The sequence below is a fragment of the Fundulus heteroclitus genome, chromosome 10, assembly GCF_011125445.2.
Source record: "Fundulus heteroclitus isolate FHET01 chromosome 10, MU-UCD_Fhet_4.1, whole genome shotgun sequence".
Lineage (NCBI taxonomy): Eukaryota > Metazoa > Chordata > Actinopteri > Cyprinodontiformes > Fundulidae > Fundulus > Fundulus heteroclitus.
In genome coordinates, this window is record NC_046370.1 from 2,125,626 (window position 1) to 2,149,508 (window position 23,883).

The following is a 23,883-nucleotide window of genomic DNA, read 5'->3' on the forward strand; positions in this document are numbered from 1 at the left end:
TTTATTCCTAGTTCAATATCTCTTGTTAATTTAGACAAGGCTAGGGGTTACTTTGCATTATGGTTGAGTCTTCCAGACTGTGTTTTATGTATTATTAATTACTGTGATTTTCAGTGATGTGTGTTTTTTTTATCCTACCTGATAGATTTTGAAAAATATTATCTTTCCATTTATTACTTTTTTAGTTCTATCAGCACTTTATATGCTTTTAACTGACATATTTAGTTTTTTTAACCCCCACTTGTTGAAGTCGTGGGATTCAGTGCCCCAAACTCTTATTAAATGTTGGTGTCAGTTTATTGTGACTTGCTATAACTTTAATTTCGGGACATGAATGAAGATATGATTGTGACTGTTATTCTGAAGGGAATAAACAAGGTAAGAAGATTCAAGGGGAAAATAAAACAGACACAGGTGTATCTATAAGTAAAAGAAACAAAAAATGAAATGCTTGAAAAAAATGCATTGGAAATAAATACAGAAAGAAACGTGAGGGCCAATTCAGCTATAAAAGATGGTAAAGTAAAATAATTGGACATTTTAAACAAACACACATTAATAAATAAGCTGGTGAAGATTCTCAGTCATCCAGGTCATGATCATTCCGATAAAAAAAGTAAAAAAAACAAAGCAACTAGACTTTTTTCTGAAGTTTGAAGACGTTCCGCTTCCCATTCAGAAAGCTCTCTCAATTCAAAAGCTTCCAGTTTTTTTATTTATTTATTTATTTTTTTTACTTTTTTTTGGAATGATTAATAAATAAAACATAATTTATCTTTCTTTATTTAGTGGTGTATTTTCTGTATAGTTATTGGACAATTATATAAATCTATCTATCTATCTATCTATCTATCTATCTATCTATCTATCTATCTATCTATCTATCTATCTATCTATCTATCTATCTATCTATCTATCTATCTAACTATCTGTCTATCTATCTATCTATCTATCTATCTATCTATCTATCTATCTATCTATATATATATATATATATATATATATATATATATATATATATATATATATATATATATATATATATATATATATGTATATATATATATAATTTTATTTTTTTATTTTTTTATTGTCAGTTTTGGTCTTCCATACGGCCCGGTGTGAGGGTGGGTTAGGCTCCGGCCTTTACGGGAGCGCGCTTTTACTCCTGTGCGCGGTCACGGTTTTACTACAGACTTTGAGTTCATGGGAGGAAGTCACTGAGATTGGGAATCGCACTTCAACTGCGCTCAGGACCGGGAATTAGAAACCAACCAAACCCAAGCTGAGGAAGGGAAGGAGTCTGAGCGTCTCATCTGGATTTATTCGGAAAAAGAGAAATATATATATATATATAATCTAAGTTTGGGAATATGGACTGAGTGGCGCAGATGGAGGCGGCGAGAAGTTTGGTGTTGGTCGGGGCCATTCTGCTCGGAGCGACGGGCGCTTTGAGCCGGGAAGGTGGGTAACTTATATATATTTTTTAATGTCTTCACCGAACCTCCGCGGTTCGGGGAGGGCGGACCCGGAACCGGTTAAAGGAGTCGTGTCAGCTTCTTAAAGAGTTTTCCCGTGAAACGCTCCGAGGTTGATTCCAGTCAGGAACCGCATTCCTGCGCGGCTCCGCAGAGCCAGTCGGTCCCTGCCGAGGCTCGCCGGGTCCAGGAAGCGCAGATCACACCTGTCACCATGCTGTTCCCACCGGGACCAGGCAAACCTCCCACGAACCCGCGGCTCCCGGTCTGACATCAATAAAAAAAAACACCTGGAAAGGTAAATCTGGAAGAAATCTGAGCCTTTTTTTGCTGAGCTGCGTGCCCCCCCTCCCTCCATCCCATGCATTTGTAAATAAAAACAACCCAAACAATAACAGGCGGTGCATTGTGTCCTAAGAGATCACCACGAAGTCAATTATTATTCCCTTCTGGGGCCCTGAAGGGGACATTGTCTGACAGAGGGCCACTTGTCACACTCGCAGCTTGAGTGCGAGCCAGAAAAACAGGAGCCAACTGAAAGTGCAAGCTCAGATTTGCAGAAAAAACAAATTGCACAATGTCTCGCAAATAAATATTCCCACCCCTTCGAACCAGTGAAAACACACGGTGAAACGTTTTGGTGGGATTTGATTTAATTTGATAGATATTATCATGGGCCAGTGCCCCCTGTGGAACTGGTCAGGGCTGAATCAGCTTCTTATGATGATGTGTTCAGGAACAGAAATCGTAACTGGCTTGTCCCAGGCCTATTTAATATATATATTTTTTTACTTTTTTTGTTTTAATAATAATTTTAAAATTAATGTGTTTCACTTTTAGCTTCAGCCGTATTGAGATACAAGTGACTCTTTGGCTGTGTAGCTCACTTAAATTAAAATTTGCCCAGTTTTTCCTGGTTTAAATCTTTTTTTGCATAGCCCCCATGAAAAAACATTGGCCAGACTGCCCCCCCTGCTAATTTAATCTGAACCGCCACTGAATATTATGGTTTTAGTGTAACTGTTGGTTGTGGGACAGCTTATGTATGAATTGGTCAGAATATTATATTATAAAGGGACCCAAAAGCCTCCCATTAAATAATGCCACACTAAGCCTGGCCCTCTGCAAACCCTCGCAGTAAAGCAGCAGCTCGGCGTGATTGAAGATCAACTGTTATTAATTAAATAAACCGATCAACAGCAACTTTAAGAGCCTCATATCAGAACATTTACTCACGTCGATCAACTCTGCGTCACATCTGAGCCTCGGCAGGTTTAGCGTCCGCTTCAGTGAACACCAACATTCAGACTGGATTCCCAGAGACATTCCAGGCTTTTCCCTCTGGGAATCTTTTATTTATTTTTTTTACGTTTTTTTTTAATGTATTTTTTATTTCACTGGCCTTTGGCCTTCATTGTTTCACCTGGAGATGCTAATAGCCGTTAGCCACTTCCTTATTTTATCCCCTGTTACGCACGCACAGTACATACGAAAGGCTTTATTTACTAACAAACTGAGCCAAAAACAAAGCATAAAACACTAAAATGATTAATATGTCAGCAGAATGTAATAATCTTTCATAAATACTTTGTGAGTTACAGATGTATAAATAAAAAAAAGTCAAATAAAGTGGCTCTGCATCTTTTTTAAATGGAAAAGCTGAAAAAGAAAGAAGAGTTGTCACTTGTGCGCTCGACAAATCTGGCACGAAGAAAGAAGTTTTCTTTGCAGTTTGCCGCATTTCTTGCAGCGTGACACAGCAGACTTTATGAACTCTTTGCACCTACATGCCAAACGCTTTAAAACGTTGAACTCAGTGTTCCCACTGTGAGGCATGGTGGCGGCAGCATCATGCTTAGGGATGCTAAGCTAAACATCCAGCCAGCGCTACAGTGAAGGAGACCAGACCTAAATCTCTGCATCTGTGGCAAGGCTTGGTAATCTTTTTCTTGTCAGACTGAGCTTGATCTATTTTGCATAGAAAGATGTGCAAAATGTAGACGTAGAGGTGCAAATCAGGCGGAGACATACCCCAAAAGGCCTGCAGCTCTAATCATATTAAAAGTTGGTTCCCCCATTGTATGTTTTTTCCGACTTTAATTTGTGCAATATTTCTAAAAGGCATGCATCTTATTTTGTTTTCCACTTTAAAACGATTGCTACTATGAGTTTGTTTATCTTTATAGAATCCGAAATGTCAACGATTGGCCCAGACAGAGCAGTTTAAAAGCTTAAATCCGTACGGGGGGCAAAAGCACAAACGTCAATAACTGAGATTTCTGTTCTGCAAATGTAGAGTTTATTGATTTAAACTTGTCATGTTTTTATTGACGTTCTCAGTTAAACATTAAAAGCCTGCTGGAGTGAGAGTCCTGCATGCAGATTTGCAGAAAAACAAAATAAAAAAAACAAGCGTCTGACTTGTCCTGGTCTCGCCGAGCTCTGCAGGCATTACTGCACCAACACAAAAGCAAAAGTCACAGGTGAAGTCACTTCCAAATAAAACTGCATTGTTGAAGGGAACTGGTTGGTGTACTTTGGCCCGCCGTGTTTATCTTTCAAGCATCGGAGATCAGCACGAGCGCACCGACTGGTTCCCAGAGTTGGGCAATGCAGCGTGCTCTGCGGATGAATCCTCACAGTCTCACATTCAGCAGGAAGGGATTCTCCCCCCCCCTCTTTGAGATTCCTCGATATCCACAGAGTTCACGTTCTTCTCATGTGGGCCTCAGCCACTGGTTAAACCCACAGCTGAGTCGTGGTTCACCAGTCTAGACTGGATTAAATGAGCCCTACATGAGGAGGGTGACCACGGCCTGCGGGTCACCATGCATCATCAAGCAGCCAGGTTCTTGAACCATTAAATCGGTCTTTTTAATTGTGATCTGCAAAATCCCACAAGGTCATTAACTTTGGACTCTGGTTGGAAAACGGTGCTGTTGTTACACCTTTTGGGCCGACGTCTCAGGCTGAAGTAATTAATTAATTAGTGCCTATTGCCATGCCCCCAATCTCCAGATGTTAGCTCGTCCAACAGGCGGAAACTAATCAAAGTTAATTGGAGTGATGCAACTGAATATAAAGGAGGTTTGTTACAGATTAATTAACAACTATGAACCCAATAATAATAATAGACAGTCAGCAGTGGCAGAGCAAAATACAAGGCATGGTTTGATAAAAGATGATCCAGCCACTTTTATTTAACATATAAAATACACAGTTATTTCTTCTGCTGCTGAGATAATTGTCCATATTGATTATTACAGGTCTAACCTTTTTATTAGCAACGCTATTTTGAGACATAGACTGGGAAAAAAATTAGGAAAAATTAGTCCGAGAAGTTGTTCAATATAAAGACTGCGGCACAAGGAGGCTGAGTGGGAGGGTAGCGAGGCAAAAGGCAAATTTATTTCTATAGCACAATTCAGTACAAAGACAATGCAAAGTGCTTTACATGATTAAAATATAGCAAAATAAAACAGAATAAAAGCAAGTAGGAATAAAATGTAGATAGAAAATAGAACAAAAAAGTGGTGATTCAGTTAACTAGAACATTCGAAGGCAATCTTAAACAAATGTGTTTTTAATCTTGATTTAAAGGAACTCAGGCTTTCCGCACTTTTACAATTTTCTGGAAGTTTGTTCCAGATCAGTGGAGCATAGGAACTAAATGCTGCTTCTCCATGTCTGGTTCTGGTTCTGGTTCTGCAGAGCAGGCTGGAGCCAGAAGACCTGAGTGGTCTGGAGGGTTGATGCCCTGATAACAAGTCTGTGATGGATTTAGGTGCTAATTCAGGGATTTATAGACTAACAGAAGGATTTTAAAGTCTATTCTCTGAGATCCAGGGAGCCATGGAAGGACTTCAGAACCGGGTCCATGTTCTCTACGTTCTTAGTCTTAGTGGAAGGACTTCAGAACCGGGTCCATGTTCTCTATGTTCTTAGTCTTAGTGAGGACCTCAGAACCGGGTCCATGTTCTCTACGTTCTTAGTCTTAGTGAGGACTTCAGAACCGGGTCCATGTTCTCTACGTTCTTAGTCTTAGTGGAAGGACTTCAGAACCGGGTCCATGTTCTCTACGTTCTTAGTCTTAGTGAGGACTTCAGAACCGGGTCCATGTTCTCTACGTTCTTAGTCTTAGTGAGGACCTCAGAACCGGGTCCATGTTCTCTACGTTCTTAGTCTTAGTGGAAGGACTTCAGAACCGAGTCCATGTTCTCTACGTTCTTAGTCTTAGTGAGGACTTCAGAACCGGGTCCATGTTCTTTACGTTCTTAGTCTTAGTGAGGACTTCAGAACCGGGTCCATGTTCTCTACATTCTTAGTCTTAGTGAGGACTTCAGAACCAGGTCCATGTTCTCTACGTTCTTAGTCTTAGTGAGGACTTCAGAACCGGGTCTATGTTCTCTATGTTCTTAGTCTTAGTGAGGACCTCAGAACCGGGTCTATGTTCTCTATGTTCTTAGTCTTAGTGGAAGGACTTCAGAACCGGGTTCATGTTCTCTACGTTCTTAGTCTTAGTGAGGACTTCAGAACCGGGTCCATGTTCTCTATGTTCTTAGTCTTAGTGAGGACCTCAGAACCGGGTCCACGTTCTCTACGTTCTTAGTCTTAGTGAGGACTTCAGAACCGGGTCTATGTTCTCTATGTTCTTAGTCTTAGTGAGGACCTCAGAACCGGGTCCATGTTCTCTACGTTCTTAGTCTTAGTGGAAGGACTTCAGAACCGGGTCCATGTTCTCTACATTCTTAGTCTTAGTGAGGACTTCAGAACCGGGTCTATGTTCTCTATGTTCTTAGTTTTAGTGAGGACCTCAGAACCGGGTCCATGTTCTCTATGTTCTTAGTCTTAGTGGAAGGACTTCAGAACCGGGTCCATGTTCTCTACATTCTTAGTCTTAGTGAGGACTTCAGAACCGGGTCTATGTTCTCTATGTTCTTAGTTTTAGTGAGGACCTCAGAACCGGGTCCATGTTCTCTACGTTCTTAGTCTTAGTGAGGACTTCAGAACCGGGTCCATGTTCTCTACGTTCTTAGTCTTAGTGAGGACTTCAGAACCGGGTCCATGTTCTCTACGTTCTTAGTCTTAGTGGAAGGACTTCAGAACCGGGTCAATGTTCTCTACGTTCTTAGTCTTAGTGAGGACTTCAGAACCGGGTCCATGTTCTCTACGTTCTTAGTCTTAGTGGAAGGACTTCAGAACCGGGTCCATGTTCTCTACGTTCTTAGTCTTAGTGAGGACTTCAGAACCGGGTCCATGTTCTCTACGTTCTTAGTCTTAGTGGAAGCAGTGTTCTGGATCAACTGCAGCGTTCTGATCCACTTTTTAGGCAGACCTATAAAAACACCGTTGCAGTAATCGACCTCTCTGACGTGTCACACAGGGTGTCTGACTTTCCTGAAAGAGCAGCTCGTCAAAAGTTGCAGCAAAAAAAGGACAACAAAGATTTAAAGTCAGCCGTCCTCAGGAGGGAGACCTCATTGGGACAAGAACTGCTGACGCTGAGCTCCAGAAGTCACCACAAAATGTTGGGATTACATGTGAGACACAAAGTGGTACATAGCACTGAAATAGGAGGAAAATTATGTTATTTTATTTTTTTCAAGCACTAAAGATCTGAAAAGTGTGGAGTGTATAGGCATTACTCTGTAGAATCATCTTTGGTAACAAATACAGCCGCGAGTCTTTTTGGCGTTATGTCTCTGCCAGCTTTACACTGAAAGTTTTTCCTGTTTTTCTTTGTAAATCCACTCAAGCTCAGTCTGGTTGGACAGAGAGCGCCTGTGAGCATCAACATTCAAGTCACGCTACCTGTTTTTAGTTCCTTTCAGGTCTGAGCTTTGACTAGGCCATTTGAACACAGGAATGTGCTTTGATCTAATCCTCCATTGTAGCTCTGGCTGCAGGTTTTAGAGTCGACTCTCAGGTCTTTTGCAACCTCCGTGTCATTTAAATGCATACTATGCAACATTTTCCATTTAATTAATGTGTTCCATACCGTTTCGGATGATTAAATGAGTCATTTCAGATCGAACAAAGGTTTTCTCGGCCGCCCTGGTGGTCTGTGGGGGAAATACCGTACTTGCAATTGCAAGAGCCCTCGGCCCGCACTCACAGGCTCAGAAGTCTCGTGGAAGATCGCGAGAGTCGGTCTTGCTTTACGGCGAGAACTGCTACACGCCCCCAGTGAAAGGCATGCATACATGCTAGCGCAGTGGCGATATTTGTGCAGTTATCATGGCGGAACCAGCGAGAAAACAGCGAAAGCCCATGTCGGAGCAGGCAAGAAAGAGGAAAAGGGCTCTGGACAGAGAGAGGAGTCGTACACGGGTGAACAAAGCAAGCTTTTTCAGAATGGCGAGAGCTAAAAGAAAAAGAAGGCTGCAAGGCTGACGCGGACCTCGCGTTTCTGCTGATGCGATTTTAAGTAACATTGGAATGGTTTCTCTCTCTCTCTGTGCATGTTCATACTTTCACTGTGTTAGTCATTGTTTGTACTGTCGTTTTTTCCACTTTTCGTTGCGTTCGCCTGTCTGCGAAGCTCAAAACAACCGCGCCTGGCTTGACGGAGAAACCAGAACAGCTGAGCATCTTTACGACAGTGCACTTTTACTTTCGCCCTCTGGGGGGAGCCTCGCTGGAAAATCAACCCCGGTTGCATAGTATACCTTTAAAGCACAGGTGTCAAACTCAAGGCCCGCGGGCCGAATCCGGCCCGTCAAGGTAAATTATCCGGCCCTCAAGAGCCAAAAAAAAAGGCATATCATGTCATAAAGTAGAGGTATATATCCTTTTAAAGTGTATGAAGTGGCTAAAACGGTGCCTCCCCAAAGTGTAGCTCACTCCAATATCAACTTTTTTTTGCAGATAAACTGTATAAACTGGGCCTAAGGTTGCTAGTTTCATGTTACTTTGCATTTTTTTATACTTCTATGTGAACTGGAATGAAATTATGGAATGAAAAGTATCGTCTAAACACGTGCAACCGGCCCTTTAAATGACTTCATGACGCCAAAGTGGCCCCATATAGAAATGAGTTTTACACCCCTGCTTTAAAGGGTCGCTCCGTATTTAGCTCCATCCACTCACGGTCCTCAGACTTCAGAGGAGGCGTTTGGCTTCATCCTTCGTCCACATCCACTCCTTACAGCATGAGGCTGCCTCTGTCATGTTTCAGCGTAGACACGATGGGTCCGGTCAGCGTGATGCTTAGTGACAGTTTGCCACCAAACGTGGCGTTTTTACACTTTTCCGTTTTGATCCCATCTGACCAGAGGTCCTTTTTGGACACGTGTGCTGTGTCCTCTACATGGCTTGTGGGAATTTGCTGTCATTCTTTCAGCAGTGACTAGTCATACACTTTTTTGGGAGTGCAGCTAATAGGTGTTTTGTTTACAGAGCCTCCTACCTGAGCCGTAGACCTGTACAGCTCCTGCAGAGTTCCCGTGGGCTTCTTGGCTGCTTCTCTGATTAATGCTCTCCTTGCCAATCCTGTCAGTTTAGTGTGTTGGGGGATTTACTTTTAGATAACACTAGGGTTGGGCGATATGGATTAAAAAATAAATCTCCGATTTTATCATACCAAATCCGATTAATTGATTTTTTTTCCCTCCTTTTTGTTTCATTAAAAGAAATTAAAGAAATTATTTTAAAACCTTGCTTTTTATGTCAAGCATTTCGTCAGGGATTGACCTGAATTCAAAGTGCAACTAAAAACAAGCTGTGAAACATGGTTGTAAAACAAGCTGGCAGCCGTGCCATTATAAACAATGAAAATATAACAAAACATTTGCTGCTAGTGGTATTACACATTGAGCTAAGAACAGGCTTCACTGCACTTGTGAACTTCAAACTAAGTTAAAAAAAAAGAGTAAATAAGTAAATGAAGTACCTCGTATTATGGTAAAAAAAAAGTTTCTACTTAACAATATTTTGACAATACATTTGCCTAAACATATATTCAGCATCACATGCTGTTCTCTTCATGGAAACCCAATGAGTGTATTGGCAAAATAAAATCCAGATTTTCCAAAAATGAAAACTTAAAGAATTGTAAATTCGAATTAATCGATTAAATCGATTTATCGCCCAGCCCTAGATAATACACTTTTCATTTTCAGATAATATTATAAACAGCGCTCCTTGGTTTAACTTTGCTTTAAACCTTATATCTGACCTGTCTGCTGTGTTCCTTGGTGTTTTTAAGATGCTGTTTGTTGACTGTTTGCTAAAACACATCTGACTTTAAATTAAACACAGCTGGACTCTATTTACCAGGTTCTGAAGGCAATTGGCAGCACTGGATTTTATTTAGGGGCATCAGATTACAAGGGGCTGACCGCATAATGCCGCTTAGGTTTTTATTTGTAAGTAAAGGATTAAAATTTATGAATCCTTCTCCCTCCATTTCAAAATGATGCTATTCTTTGAGCTGATCTGTCACATAAAAAACAGATAAAACACATTTGAGTTTGTGGTTGTAATCTGATAAATTGTACAAAATAAAATTGTTTTTCAAGGCATCATATGTCTCACGGGACATTGATGCTGCATTTCCATTGGGGTCTGAAGTTCGATCTTTTTTCCGAGTCCTCAGTCCTAAAGTCAGAATTATGACTGGGAAAATCGGAGCTTACCGAGCAGCCCTGAGTTCAGTATTCTGTTGACTGTTGATATGTAGACTATATCTTTTCTAAACTAAGGATTCTGATTGTTGTTTTTTTTTTGCGGCTCATGAAACCAGTGGCACATTTAGTGCAGTGATAAACCTACGGGGTGAATACTTTCCTGTAGCATTTGAATGCATAAAATCTACAGAGATGTGTTTTGATCCGATCACAGCGCTAACAGTTAGCAGGTGGGATGTCATCTGCAGCTCCGAGCTCAGATTCGCGAGACAAATCAAACGCAGCATTACATCCTGATTAAAAAATTGTCTTTTTAATTGACCGGAGAGACTAAAAGGCTTTAAATGTTTTGTGATTATTGGTTTATCATTCTATTGCATCGACGAAATCATTGCAATAATGGTTTATTTTTCCCCCGGGCCTCCTCTAGCCGCAGATCCCTCTTCCTTTCACTCTGCTTGTGTAAATCCAGCTGCAGATCCGTCCAGCTGTGCTTTTTGTGCACGGGACAATGCCGCAGGTTCTCCGCTGCTGCAATCTTTTGTACGTCTGAGTGTGTTGTTGTGATTGTCGTCTTTGCATGTCAGCGTCAGTGAGCTAGAAGCTCATATGTGTTGCTTCACCGAGTACAGTGCGGAACAGATCCTGTTCTGCTTGTCTGTTGAGCAATACCTGTTTTTTTTTTTTTGTTTTTTTTTTTTCCCCCCTTCTTCATCGGCCGTAAGAGGGAAAAGAAGAATGTGTTTAGTAAGGTTGTGTAGTTTATGCAAGATCTGATCCTGCAGGTGTCAGAGCTGCTGTGAGGATGACAACAAGACGTCCAGTCTTTTGGGTTTATGAGCTGACGGGGGAAGTCCTGGTGGATCAGCTCGGCTTGTTGGTGCCGGTGTTTGAAGGGGATCCTGTCCGTTTCAGCCGAGTGGAGGCCAGAGGATCCGACTGATTTATTTAATTCTTTTATTCTGGTTACGTCACGCTCTCCGCTCCTCCGCTGTGATTGGCCTCGGTTCAACTCTGCTCGGCTGCAGCATCGCGGTTGTGTTGCCGACCCAGCTCGCTCTGGTAAACAACACGCAGGCACACTCCTTGTGCTAACTGGAACGCTGCCACACACAGGTGTGGCTTCATACTGGCCCGCAGTTTTCCGTCTTTAGCATTAGTTCAGCTCACAAACAAAACAACATCGCTGGCACTGAGCTAACAATCGCACCTCTTACTACAAAAATAGCCTTCACACCAAAAATCTATCAGGGATTTACGGTATTTTCATTTCTCCGCTTCATGGGAAGTAATTTAGCTACTATAAATAACTAAACAACGTTGATTCATTCACTGTTTAATTTAATAATCCATATTTGTGTCTAAAACAGGGCTATCAAACATCAAACATAAGTAAACAGCTTTTTTCTTTTAATGTGGCCTACAGGAGATGATCAGTGGAAGGTTGATGCTTTTCCCTCGTCCTGTTTCAGGTCTTTCCTGGATTCCTGACATTTATTCTTTTCTTTTTAGATTAGATATGTCTTTTTATTTGTCCACCCTTTTTTAAGTTTTTAAACTCAACCTACAGAATGTGATGTACTGGTCACGTACAAGAAGACAACTAAGATATATAATGGCACAGCGGCACACCTCTAGAGAAAAAACTTTAAGACTTCCAGAAAGCCAAAAACTCTGCTGCTGTCTCTTCTAGATACTTTCATACCTCTGTGGGTAAATCATCTGGACCGAATGTCTTTCCACCCTTCATCCTTTTCAGCACCTCCCTTTCTAATCTTTACTACTTCCTGATCCACTTTAATCTTCTGCTCTTTATTCTCTCTCGTTTTCCTCATCCTTCAACTCTCCAAAGTACTCTTTCCGTCTTGTTGCACCTGCCAGAACATTTCCATATTGGCCCTTAATCACCCTAACCTGCTTGGGAATCCTCCCCATCTCTGTCTGAATAAATCCTTCTCTCCCTCCGCACTGCCCAACCTATCAGACAGGTCACTGTATGCCCTTTTTTTTTTTACCTTAGCTACCTTCACTTTACGCTCCATCTATCTGCCCTCCTGGCGACTGTCTTCAGTCCTCACACTGTCCCACTTCTTGGCTGATCACGTCTCCTTATCAACTAAGTTATATTGGTCTTGAATTAGTAATAATGGTATTAAGCAGCCCAGTCAGAATCCTGACTTAAATCTCAGAGAGATCCTGTGGAAGGAGCTAAAGATTAGGGCGATTGTAAGGAGAGCATCCAAATTCAAAGACTTGGAGCTCATCAATTCAATTCAATTCAATTTTATTTATATAGCCTCAATCCATGAAGCATGTCATCTCGAGGCACTTTACAAAGTCAAAATCAATCAGATTATACAGATTGGTCAAAAATGTCCTATATAAGGGAATCAGTTGATTGCTTCAAAGTCCCGACAAGCAGCATTCACTCCTGGAGAAGTGTAGAGCTACAGGGAGAGTCGTCTGCATTGCATATAAACTGTAAAAATAAATAAATAACAGTGCAAACATGCTGCTAAAATTCAACTTTAATATGTTTTATTACATTTGGGAAAACGATTCTATTAGAAACAAACCATATCGTTAAATCCTAAATCCAATTCTGCTATGAATATACTGGGGCTTAACTGTAGCTTTTTTTAGTTTAAGCACTTTGATTAGCTAACAATTGCACGTCGATTTTTACGTTTTCTTGGCACATTACGTCTTATGTTCAAATCAGTGTACAAGAGTCAAAGCACAAACAAACAAAAAAGCTTTCAAAACAAGGAAACACCTGAGTGGAAATTTCTAGAGCCCTTTCAGAGGGATCGCTCTGTCTAAAAGCCGTGTGCAACTTCTCACAGCTGGTAAGAAATGGACAGAGGAGCGGCAGAGCGGGTTCTGGTCGACTGATCCGAGCACAGCGGGAATATCTTAGCGACACGACGGCAGACAATCAGGGCACACAGCGAGTGTTAAAAGCCAAGGGGTATTTTTGGCTGCTGGGGGGGGGGGGGACAGCTCCTCACAAGGCCGCATATAAACACCCGGCCGTTGCTGAGAGACATTTGGAGAGCAAACAATGACGGGATAAAGGAAGGTTAAGCCTGAAACTAGAGTTACACACGTTTTTCTTTTTCTTTTTAGAAATCAGGAGAAAATGTTCAGATGTGTTGTCCCTCTTGGTACATTTATCTAATCCCAGGATTATTTGAGCGTCATAATCGTGAAAAAAACAAAAAACAGATTTTGTCTTGGCTGAACACGTAAAATGATTTTTTTCCCATGAAGACTTCTCCGAACAAGACATTTAACTCGCTCTTTGACGTAAGCTCCAGCTACTGGGTGTGTGTGTGTGTGTTTCTGGCAGCGGCGCGGTTAATCACAGACCGTTTGCTGCTTTAGTCAGCTGCCACATTTTAATCCAGCTCTTATGTACGCTTTATTGGGAAACACCTCTTAGCAAAGTTGACAGGCAGTGAGCACCGGGCCACCACAAAGAAAGCCTGACACATGAATGACTCTCGCTGTTGATGGGGAAAAAACGGCTAAATAACCAAACAAACGGCCGACCAGCTGCCTGGCAAGACTGTTCCTCCTGTTCCTCCGGAGAAATGTGTGCGTCTTCTCCAAAAGGAGAGAGAGGTTACAGCAGCGGTAGAAGGGCGAGGGACTCCAGCAGGAAAAGTGTGCTGACTGCTGGAGGGCTGTTGGAAAGATACCAGAGGAAGTCATTTATAACCTCAAAGAGGAGGGGCTGTCCGCTGTGTGACGGCCTGCGCAGGCATGGCAGCTATGTGTCTTAAAAAGCCCTTGTGGATTGCAGTGCTGTCTGACCCTGAAAGCAATGCTGCGTGTGACCCTCTGCGGGGAATCTGGGCTTTCTGAAACACAACCCTCCTGCACCCACTCTCTCTTCTTCTGTATCCTGCAAAGACAGCGAGGCATATGTTCAAGGATGCACGCAAACAGCTTTATGCTGCAACCATGTAAAGTTCAGGGCTGTGCAAACATGTCCGTTTATTACAATATAAACTTTGGACCGTTCGGATTGCAGCCAGTTGACTATCATGTTTGTAAGTGCAATCCATCCACGCACTCTGCATGCCTATCTTATATTTGGCCAATCCAAAACGAAACCCCCCACCCCCCGCTGCTGCTTATAACAAGTTTAGATGCTCAGGTGCGAAAGTCGAGGAAACAGAGGACAGAAAGGAAAGAGACGCGAGGAACATGTGGAGTTCATTTAGTTATAGCGTAACTGATAAGTTTCGTCATCAGTCGTATTCAGAAATTCACATCGTATGAGTTCCGTACATTTCCATACACATTTATATGTCCAGATCCATCTGTCCATTCCGCCGTCCGCCCATCCAATATTCCTTCACCCATCTACTAGGGCTGGGCAATAAATCGATTTAATCGATTAATTCGAGTTTACAATTCTTTAAGATTTCATTTTTGGAAAATCTGGATTTTTATTTTGCCAATACACTCATTGGGTTTCCATGAAGAGAACAGCATGTGATGCTGAATATATGTTTAGGCAAATATATTGTCAAAATATTGTTAAGTGGAAACTTTTTTTTACTATAATACAAGGTACTTCATTTATATATTTACTTTTTTTTTAAACTTAGTTTGAAGTTCACAAGTGCAGTGAAGCCTGTTCTTAGCTCAATGTGTAATACAACTAGCAGCAAATGTTTAGTTATATTTTCATTGTTTATAATGGCACGGCTGCCATCTTGTTTTACATGTTTCACAGCTTGTTTTTAGTTGCACTTTGAATTCAGGTCAACTCCCTGACCAAATGCTTGACATAAAAAGCAAGGTTTTAAAATAATTTCTTTAATTTCTTTTTGTGAAACAAAAAGGAGGAAAAAATCGATTAATCGAATTTGGTATGATAAAATCGGAGATTTATTTTTTAATCCATATCGCCCAGCCCTACTATCTACAGTATGTGTTTTATCATTTTAACCGTCCATTTGTTCCTCAAACCATACAGTGTGTTTTTTTTTTTTTTTTGCTTGTTACACAGTTTGGTAGGAAACTATATTTAAAGTGTCAGACATTAAAGGTTCATATATTGATAAAACGTCTTTGACAATCGGATGGGCTCCAACTGCACTTAATGCCCATGACTGATGGATATTTTTGCTGGGACGCTAAAGGTCACGGAGTGTGGTGGAGAGAGACATTGTAGTCATGGTATTGATAAATAAGAGTTAGCAATGTCAATAACATTGTCCCAATTGTATCGTAATTACATATTTTCCTGAACTCATGCAGCCCTAAAATAAAGGTAAAACCCCTGAGAAACATAACCGTAGAGGGAACATGTGTACGTATGCTTTTGAAATAGGTTGACAAGAACTGAAAGTTGTGGAGGTTCAGGCCTGGACTAATGTGGACTTTTGCATAAAGCATGTTTAGCATCTACTTCTGAATTGATGTTGTACTTATTCATGCATATTACAAAGGGCTGAGTCTTACTGAGCTGTGGTCATTATGTGTGTGTTGCAGTTTGTCTGGGTACAGACATGAAACTAGCCCTGCCCTCCAGCCTGGAAAATCACTACGAGACCCTGAGGCTGCTCTACACCGACTGCCAGGTTGTCCATGGTAACCTGGAGATCACACACCTCAGTGGGAACCCAGACCTCTCCTTCCTGCAGGTAATTTAAGTCTTTAAAAATATAAACTTAAACACCCTACTCGATATGCAAAACAAAATAATTTTATTTTTTGTAACGTTCTGACCAGATGAAGCAGAGTTGAGCAGATCCTGATCGTTCCTTTATACACAATAATAAAGAACATTACAAATATCGTTTCTAGTCTAGAGATCATAAATAAATATCTTTGATGCCAAGGTGACATCAGTGTGTGTGTGAGTAAGGAGGAGTGCCTATTAAAGTGAGATATATATTAGATTATCTTAAAACAGAAAAAACAATCAGGGCGATGAAATCCCTTTAGCATCTTATATTAGCATTTAGCATGATTTTCACATTTAGCATTTATGTACTAACTGTGGCAATCATGTGATGCTAACTGTGCCAATCACAGCACAGTTAGCATTATTAATTGTGCCAATCGTGATGCTAATCACAGCACAGTTAGCATTATTAATTGTGCCAATCATGTGATGTTAACTGTGCTAATCACAGCACAGTTAGCATTACTAACTGTGCCAATCATGTGATGCTAACTGTGCCAATCACAGCACAGTTAGCATTATTAATTGTGCCAATCGTGATGCTAATCACAGCACAGTTAGCATTATTAATTGTGCCAATCATGTGATGTTAACTGTGCTAATCACAGCACAGTTAGCATTACTAACTGTGCCAATCATGTGATGCTAACTGTGCTAATCACAGCACAGTTAGCATTGTTGCTCCAAAGTGACAACACTGGCACGGCTTCCTTCAAAACGGGCTCTTTAATAAATGCCGTGAAAACTACAAAAATAAAGACAAGCTTTAGAAATGGATACATTTACAGACAGTCAGGTGACACATACTGTAACAAAGTTACCTCGTGACCGCCTGCCACTTCGGAGGTCTTTAATAGACTAATTCTTCTTTGTCCACTCTAAATTAAATATTAAGTAATTAAAACACCATAACCAATAAATTTACAAAATATTACAAACATAAATACAATACCTTTTCAGCTACAGCAAATACGAGACTGCTACTCTTTCCCAGATTTCTGCTCCTTCTCTCATGCAAATCTCGCTACCTTTCTTATATACGCAAATCTCGCGATAACTTTTCAACAAATAGTTTCAAAAGAAATAAAATACAATAATTTTACATAAACCTCAAAATTTGAACTAAACAACTTAAAATACATAATCTGAAATAAACATACATTTTTCCAAGAAATAAATCATTTCACTGTCACTTACACTCCCACCAAAATCACTAATTTGTTTCAATGTGATTTTTCAATGAATGTCAGAATTAAAGTCTGTTTTACTCTGTATTAGTCTCAAGTAACGTCACTACCCTATGAATAGGTCTTTCTAAATATATCAACCTTGTCAGTGGTTTTCCTTTGTCAAATGTCGTTTCACTTGTCTTTAGTTTCACCTTTCGAACCTTGCCGTCTGGGCTCTCTAGAGTCTCTACTACTAGAGCTAGCTTCCATTTACATCTTGGAGCATTATCATCTTGTAGGATCACAATGTCATTAATGTGGAGGTTCCGTGAAACTTTTTGCCATTTCTGTCGCTGTTGGAGATTTAACAGATATTCTCGTTTCCATCTTTGCCAAAACTCGTTTGCTAGAAATTGTACTCTTCTCCATCTTTTGTTCAAGTACAAATCCTCTCTGCAAAACTGTCCTGGAGGGGGAAGAATAACTGAAGACTTCATCGTTAATAGGTGATTGGGAGTTAAAGGCTCTGGACCCAAGGGATCATTAAGATACTCCACACTTAAGGGTCTGCTGTTAATGATGGCCATTGTCTCGTAAAAGAGCGTTCTTAGACTAGTTGTATCAAGTCTGTTTGAGAATTTATCTAACATTGCTGTTAGTATGCTTCGTACTGTTCGAATTTGCCGTTCCCAGACACCTCCCATGTGGCTAGCTGATGGAACGTTCATCACAAACTCACAACCAATAGCTCTTTGTGGTTCTTGGTCCATATCCTTCATTAGCTCCAAAAACTCTCTTCTGGCTCCCATAAAATTTGTCCCTTGGTCACATCTTAGTTGTCGAACAGGACCTCTTATGGCAATCAGAACCCGAAGAGCGTTCATGAAAGCATCAGTTGATAAGTCATCAAGTGTTTCAATATGCACAGCTCGTGAACATAAGCAGGTGAACAATAATCCATATCTTTTGACTTCCTTTCTTCCTTCCTTTACCATGAATGGGCCAAAACAGTCAACACCACAATATGTAAAAGGAGGTGCTGTTTTTGTTCTTACTTCTGGTAACTCTGCCATCTGTTGGACATTTGTGGTCTTTCTATATCGCCTACATTTAACACAGTGGTAAATGTGCGAAGAAACCATACTTCCACATCCTAAAATCCATATGCCATTTGCACGTAATTCATTTATGGTCATGCCTCTTCCTTGATGATGTACACGTTCATGGTAGTGTTTAACGAGGAGAGCTGATACGTGGGACTCCTTGGTAAGAATTGCGGGATGTTTGACATGATGATGCAAGGCTGATTGGGACAATCTTCCTCCCACCCTGAGAACATCGGACTTGTCCAAGAAAGCATTTAGTTGCTTTAGTCTGTCATGCTTGTGCAGAGAATTTTCCTTCTGAGATCTGATTTTCTGTATTTCCTCAGTAAAAGCTTCCTTTTGCACTAGCTTGATAATGAAAACTTCTGTGTCTCTTCTCTCTTCAAGATCTGTTGTTTTGTTTGTTCTTTCTTGAACACCTTTAAACTCTTTTATGCATCGTTTGAGTCTGGCAATAGCCTTTACAGCTCTCGACCAATCAGAGAACTTCTTTAGACGCTCTAGAACAGGGCTCACTTGTTTTGACTGCACAGTGTGTGCATGACCTGTACGGAGTTCAGGATCTGTCCCTTCAACTTCTCCCACCATTTCCTTTTTTATTGGAAGATCTTTTTTCCAAAGGAAATCTGGACCCTTCAACCAGTTTGATTCTTTCAGTTGTGCAGCATTTAAACCCCTTGAGGCGTGATCAGCCGGATTTTCCGCTGAGCTGACATGCTGCCATTTTTCAGGACTCGTACTTTGTCTTATTCGTTGAATCCGATTGGCAACGAATGTGTGAAATCTTTTAGCGTCATTGCTTATATATGCCAGTACGACTTGTGAATCCGTCCAATAATATTCTAGTAGATTTTTGATTTCCAGTTCTTGTTTAATTACATCCGCGTTTCGGACTGAAGTTACAGCCGACGACAGTTCGAGTCTTGGGATGGTCATTTGTTTGATGGGTGTAACTCTCGCTTTTCCCATGACGAGTGAACAGCTTATCTGTCCTTCCTTGCTTATTGCTCTAAGGTATGAACATGCACCATAACCGTCAAGGCTCGCATCCGAGAAGTTATGCAATTCATACTGTATGATGTTGATGTCTTGTGAGTAGCTTCGTGGGATCTTCAGAGCTGCCAGCTTAGGCAGGTCTCTCAACCATGCTTCCCATCGTGGTAGAATGTGGTCTGGAAGATCATCATCCCAGTTGACCTTGTCTTTGCATAATGTTTGGAGTATTTGCTTTCCAATCAATGTGAAAGGGGCGACGAACCCAAGAGGGTCATAGATGGAAGCAACAGTCGAAAGCACCCCTCTTCTGGTCAATGGGTTTTCTTTAACTTGAACTCTGAACTGGAATTGGTCTGCTTCTACACACCATTGTACTCCAAGTGCACGTTCAATGTGGAGTTCTCCAAAAGCCATGTTCTGATCTTTGGACTGAGCTTGTTCTTCCTGGGGAATTGTTGCAAGCACCTCTTTATTGTTTGACACAAACTTATGCAGATGTAGGTTTCCTGTTTTGCAAAGTTCCCTTGACTCTTTGACCAGCTGTATAGCTTTGGCTGTTGATGTTACACTAGTAAGTCCATCGTCAACGTAAAAACCTCTTTGGATGAATTCAACAGTCTCTTTGCTGAACTTGTTTCTACCCTGTAATGCAATGTGTTTGAGTCCAAAATTACAACATCCAGGAGATGATGCTGCTCCAAAAAGATGTACTTTCATCCTGTAAACTGAAGGTTCGGAGTTTAAATTGCCTTTGTCCCACCAAAGAAATCTTAAATAATCTTGATGTTCCTTAATGACATGGAATTGGTGGAACATTCTTTCCACATCACACATAATGGCGACGAGGCCCTTTCTAAATCGGCATAACACTCCAACCAATGTGTTGGTGAGATCCGGTCCAGTCAATAGATGATCGTTGAGAGATGTTCCTTGGAAGTGTGCAGAACAGTCAAAAACCACACGTATTTTCTCTGGTTTGTGGGGGTGGTAAACCCCGTGATGCGGGATGTACCATGCTGTCTTGTTGTTCAGCTCATGTTCTGGCACCTTTTCTGCATCTCCGCGAGTTATAATATCGTTCATGAACTTGAAATAATCTTTATAGTATTTCTCATCCCTTCTTAGTCGACGTTCCAATGAAGACAATCTGTGTTCAGCACTTTGCTTGTTGTTTGGGAGATTCGGATTGTCTGTTTTGAATGGTAACGGGAGTTCGTAATGACCATCGTTCTTCTGTTTTATACCTTTGGTCACCTTTGACATGAACAAAATGTCTTCCTGTGAAACTGGATTGTCATCTGTTGCATGTTCAGAAAAATCGGATTCCAAAGCCTTAATCACATCAGTTGGACTGGCTTCCTTTACTTGAGTTCTGCATACAAAATGTACTTGTTTCTTGAGTTCAACTGCTGGTTGTGAAACAGGGAATACTTCACGAACAATTATTCTGTGACTTGTACCGATGACATCGTTGTGATTTTGAAATTGAGATGAGCAACCAACTATGCTCCAGCCAAGATCAGTTAACTGTGCGTAAGGTTGGTTCTCTTTGCCTGCAAGAACTTTGCGTGGTAGGAGGGCTTGTTGACAATTATAGCCAATAAGTAGACCGACTTCGCATTCGAGCAGTGGAGGTAGCTTATCTGCCAGCTTTTCCAGATGAGGCCACTTTAAGGCGGTTTCAGACGTTGGGATATGTGATCTGTTGACAGGGATAAACTCTCTTGTATATACTGGTGGCAGTGTAATTCTTTTTTCATCTTTATATCCTCTAACTTGAAGGTTTACCAGCTTGTCACATGGTATAACTGTTGACTTGGTGGACATAGTTGACAAGCACAGATTGACTTTACTTTTATTTGTGTCAAGACCTTGGGCTACTTCATCCAAGATGAAGGATGTATCACTTTGTGAATCAAGTAGTGCATAAACTAAAACCTCTCTGTCTGGGTCGTTCTTTGATGAAACCCATACAGGTAGAATAGAGGATGTCAACGTGCTTGAAGTTGCTTGAGTTACCCTGTTAGAGATCGCCACCGATGGTTTGTCTCCTTCTTCAGCGTCAGCTTCGTCGTTGTCTGGAGACTTTTCACTCACTGCAGGTATTACCCTGTTACGCTCAATGAACGCGTCATTGTGCAGACATGTTGGATGTCTTCTTTGACATTTTTCGCATGTGCTCTTTTTGTCACACTTCTTGGAATGATGTCCTCTCTCTAAACATCCAAAACACAGCCTTTCTGCTTGTGCAAACTTGATACGGTCTTGGAGTGGGGTTTCTGTGAATTTGAAACATTTATCAAGGATGTGACCATTTCTTTTGCAGAAAGGACAGGTCACAGTATTTGTGTTGTTTGAGTTTGTTGTTAGCGTTTTTGCTTGGATGACTTGGTTGCGTAATTGTTTGGGTTTACTTATTTCCAAACTTCTAAGAGCTTGCACTGATGCTATAGGATCGCATGCTAAGTCTGCTTCAGTGGATACAAAATCAGCAAACACATGAAAAGATGGATATTCTCCATCACTAGCCCTTCTTATTTTCATGGCTGTCCGGTTCCATCTTGTGGTCAACCAATCTGGAAGTTTTAGCAAGAGTTTCTGGATTTCCATACAATCATTGAGAATCTCCAGTGACCTTATGTGTAACATTGCAGCTTCACAATTCTTCAGGAAGTCAGCAAATTCTCTCAACTCACTTCCATCCTTGGAGTTTATTTTAGGCCAACTGTGAAGCTTGTCTCTGAAGCATTTTCCTATGGTGAATAGATCTCCAAAACGTTTTTCCAGCACTTTCCAAGCTGAGTCATATGCTTCATCTGTCCCCACTAGAAGAAAACCTTCAACTGCTTTCTTCGCGGGTCCACCAAGATACTTTCTGAGATAATAGAGTCTCTCATTCTTTGGAATGTTTTTCCTTTCTATCAGGGTTTCAAAGGACAACTGCCAATCTTTGAACTTTAAGGGGTCACCAGTGAACAATGCAGGTTCTGGAGTTGGAAGACGATTAGCGCTTATTGCTTCTGCTAGTATGCCAACTAGCTCATAATTTGACTGTTGTTGAGCTGCAGCAGAGGAAACCTGTGTGGCTTGAGGGATGAATGGTGGACTTGATGCATTAAGTGTTTGGCTTATGGTGGCCTTAGGTTGTTCAGCAGGACTTTGTTGGGCTTGGTTTATTACTGTAGGATTATGTGGCATAGATTCAACAATTTTAGCATTATGGAAATGGGTAATATTTAGAGCTGGAGAAGAACTGTGCGCTGTGACAGGGATTGCTTGGATTTCACTTTCTGCTTTAATGCTCTGTGATGAACTCTGACTTTCAGAAATACTTTCAGCTTCATCATAAACCTTTACTCGTGCCTTTGCGGCATTCAATTTTTTAACTTCTTCCAAGCGTTTAATCTTTCTTCGCTGCTCTTCCATTGCTTGCTGCCTTTCCAAATTTTCGCGTTCTAATTTTTGTAACTCAATCGTTTCCTTTTCTTGCTCTTCCATAACTGCTAATATTTCTTGAGATGCAGCTGCCTCCGCCTCTGCTTCCAATCTCTTGGTTGTTTGTGAACTACCTGAACTACCTTTAGAGCTTCTGGATTTTGACCTTGATGTCATACTTTCAGATCCTAAGCATGACCCAAAATCTGGCCATGGCTCTTCGTCGTCTTCTGCAGAGTCTCCTTGCAGTTGTTTCTCAGCTCTTCTGACAATAAATGCAGAAAGTGATGTACATGCATCTACTTTGCGCCTTGCGTCTGCACCAGGAGTGTGTATTTGCCGTATTTCTTCATAAATAGTTTGCATATATATGCAGGTGACGTTTACATTGTTAATCAGCTCCTTTAATTCACTGTCTGAAGCTTCCTTTCTTAATATGACTTTGCTCAGTCTTGCTTCATATCTCCATTTTTCAAAACCGACTGCATATCTGTGTTGAAGCATTTTAAGTTTCTCCTCTTGAAGCTCTTTACCCTTTTCGGTTAACGTTCTAACTCTTTCACTTCTTCGAACAGTCTGTGGTTCTGAGATTTGCTCAGTATCATTTTCCTCCACTTCAGTACTTGATAGAGCATAGAGTTCTTTATGATCTTTGTCAGTCATTTTATAAGTCTGGTTAAACGTCACTAAATGCTCTTTTTAAATTGCAAAATACTCCTTTAAATTTCTAACTTATGTGACTTGAATATTACTTTATACTGTAGCTGTAATGAGATTCATTCTTAATACAGATGTATTTCAACTTAAAGAAATTTGTTAACTTCCCACTTAGTTTGACCTCAAGATACATACACAACACTCTTTCCTTAACAACAACACATCACTTTGAAGTTCAGTAGAGAATAAGTAACCTTTTGACAAATGTGTTGTAGAAACTTATGTGGCTTTAAACTTCACCTAATCCACTCTTATTCTACTTTTAACACTGTCCTTAATTCATTTCCACCGAACTTCTGATGTACGTTGCTGCTGCGCTTGGTTTCTTGAAAACGGTGAGCTTGACAAATGGCGCCCTCTTGTGTTACACCACGGCACCGTCACTCACTGCAGCGGCAGTCCTCTTTAACGGTCCTAACCGGCGTTGGTGCGCCTGCCGTTTTCTTAACGGTTTGTAACCGGCGCTGGCTGGAGAGTTGCACTGTCACTCACTGCGGCTGCTGTCGTCTTAACGGTTTGTAACCGGCGCTGGCTGGAGGAGTTTTCACTGTTGCTCCAAAGTGACAACACTGGCACGGCTTCCTTCAAAACGGGCTCTTTAATAAATGCCGTGAAAACTACAAAAATAAAGACAAGCTTTAGAAATGG

At 41.0% G+C, this 23,883-nt stretch overlaps 2 protein-coding genes across 2 annotated transcripts in view; one reads left to right on the forward strand and one right to left on the reverse strand.

The window, feature by feature from the left end:
- The first annotated feature begins 1,183 nt into the window (after nucleotides 1–1,183).
- Nucleotides 1,184–23,883, forward strand: part of erbb2 (erb-b2 receptor tyrosine kinase 2) — a 55,766-nt gene continuing 33,066 nt past the window's right edge. The window contains exons 1-2 of the mRNA XM_036141779.1: nucleotides 1,184–1,464; nucleotides 15,617–15,768. Of these exons, the coding sequence (XP_035997672.1) occupies nucleotides 1,392–1,464; nucleotides 15,617–15,768 (225 nt within the window). The 5' untranslated portion in view covers nucleotides 1,184–1,391. The remainder of the gene's footprint in view (nucleotides 1,465–15,616; nucleotides 15,769–23,883) is intronic.
- On the reverse strand, nucleotides 16,501–20,684 carry LOC118564326. The gene is made up of 2 exons (XM_036141780.1): nucleotides 16,634–20,684; nucleotides 16,501–16,557 (listed from the first exon to the last, which is right to left on the reverse strand). The coding sequence occupies exon 1, from the start codon at nucleotides 20,344–20,346 to the stop codon at nucleotides 17,077–17,079; it is 3,270 nt and encodes a 1,089-aa protein (XP_035997673.1). The 5' UTR covers nucleotides 20,347–20,684; the 3' UTR covers nucleotides 16,501–16,557; nucleotides 16,634–17,076.

Coding starts and splice junctions, on each gene's coding strand:
- LOC118564326 (XM_036141780.1), bottom strand. CDS start 20,346: ATGTCAAAGGTGACCAAAGGTATAAAACAGAAGAACGATGGTCATTAC.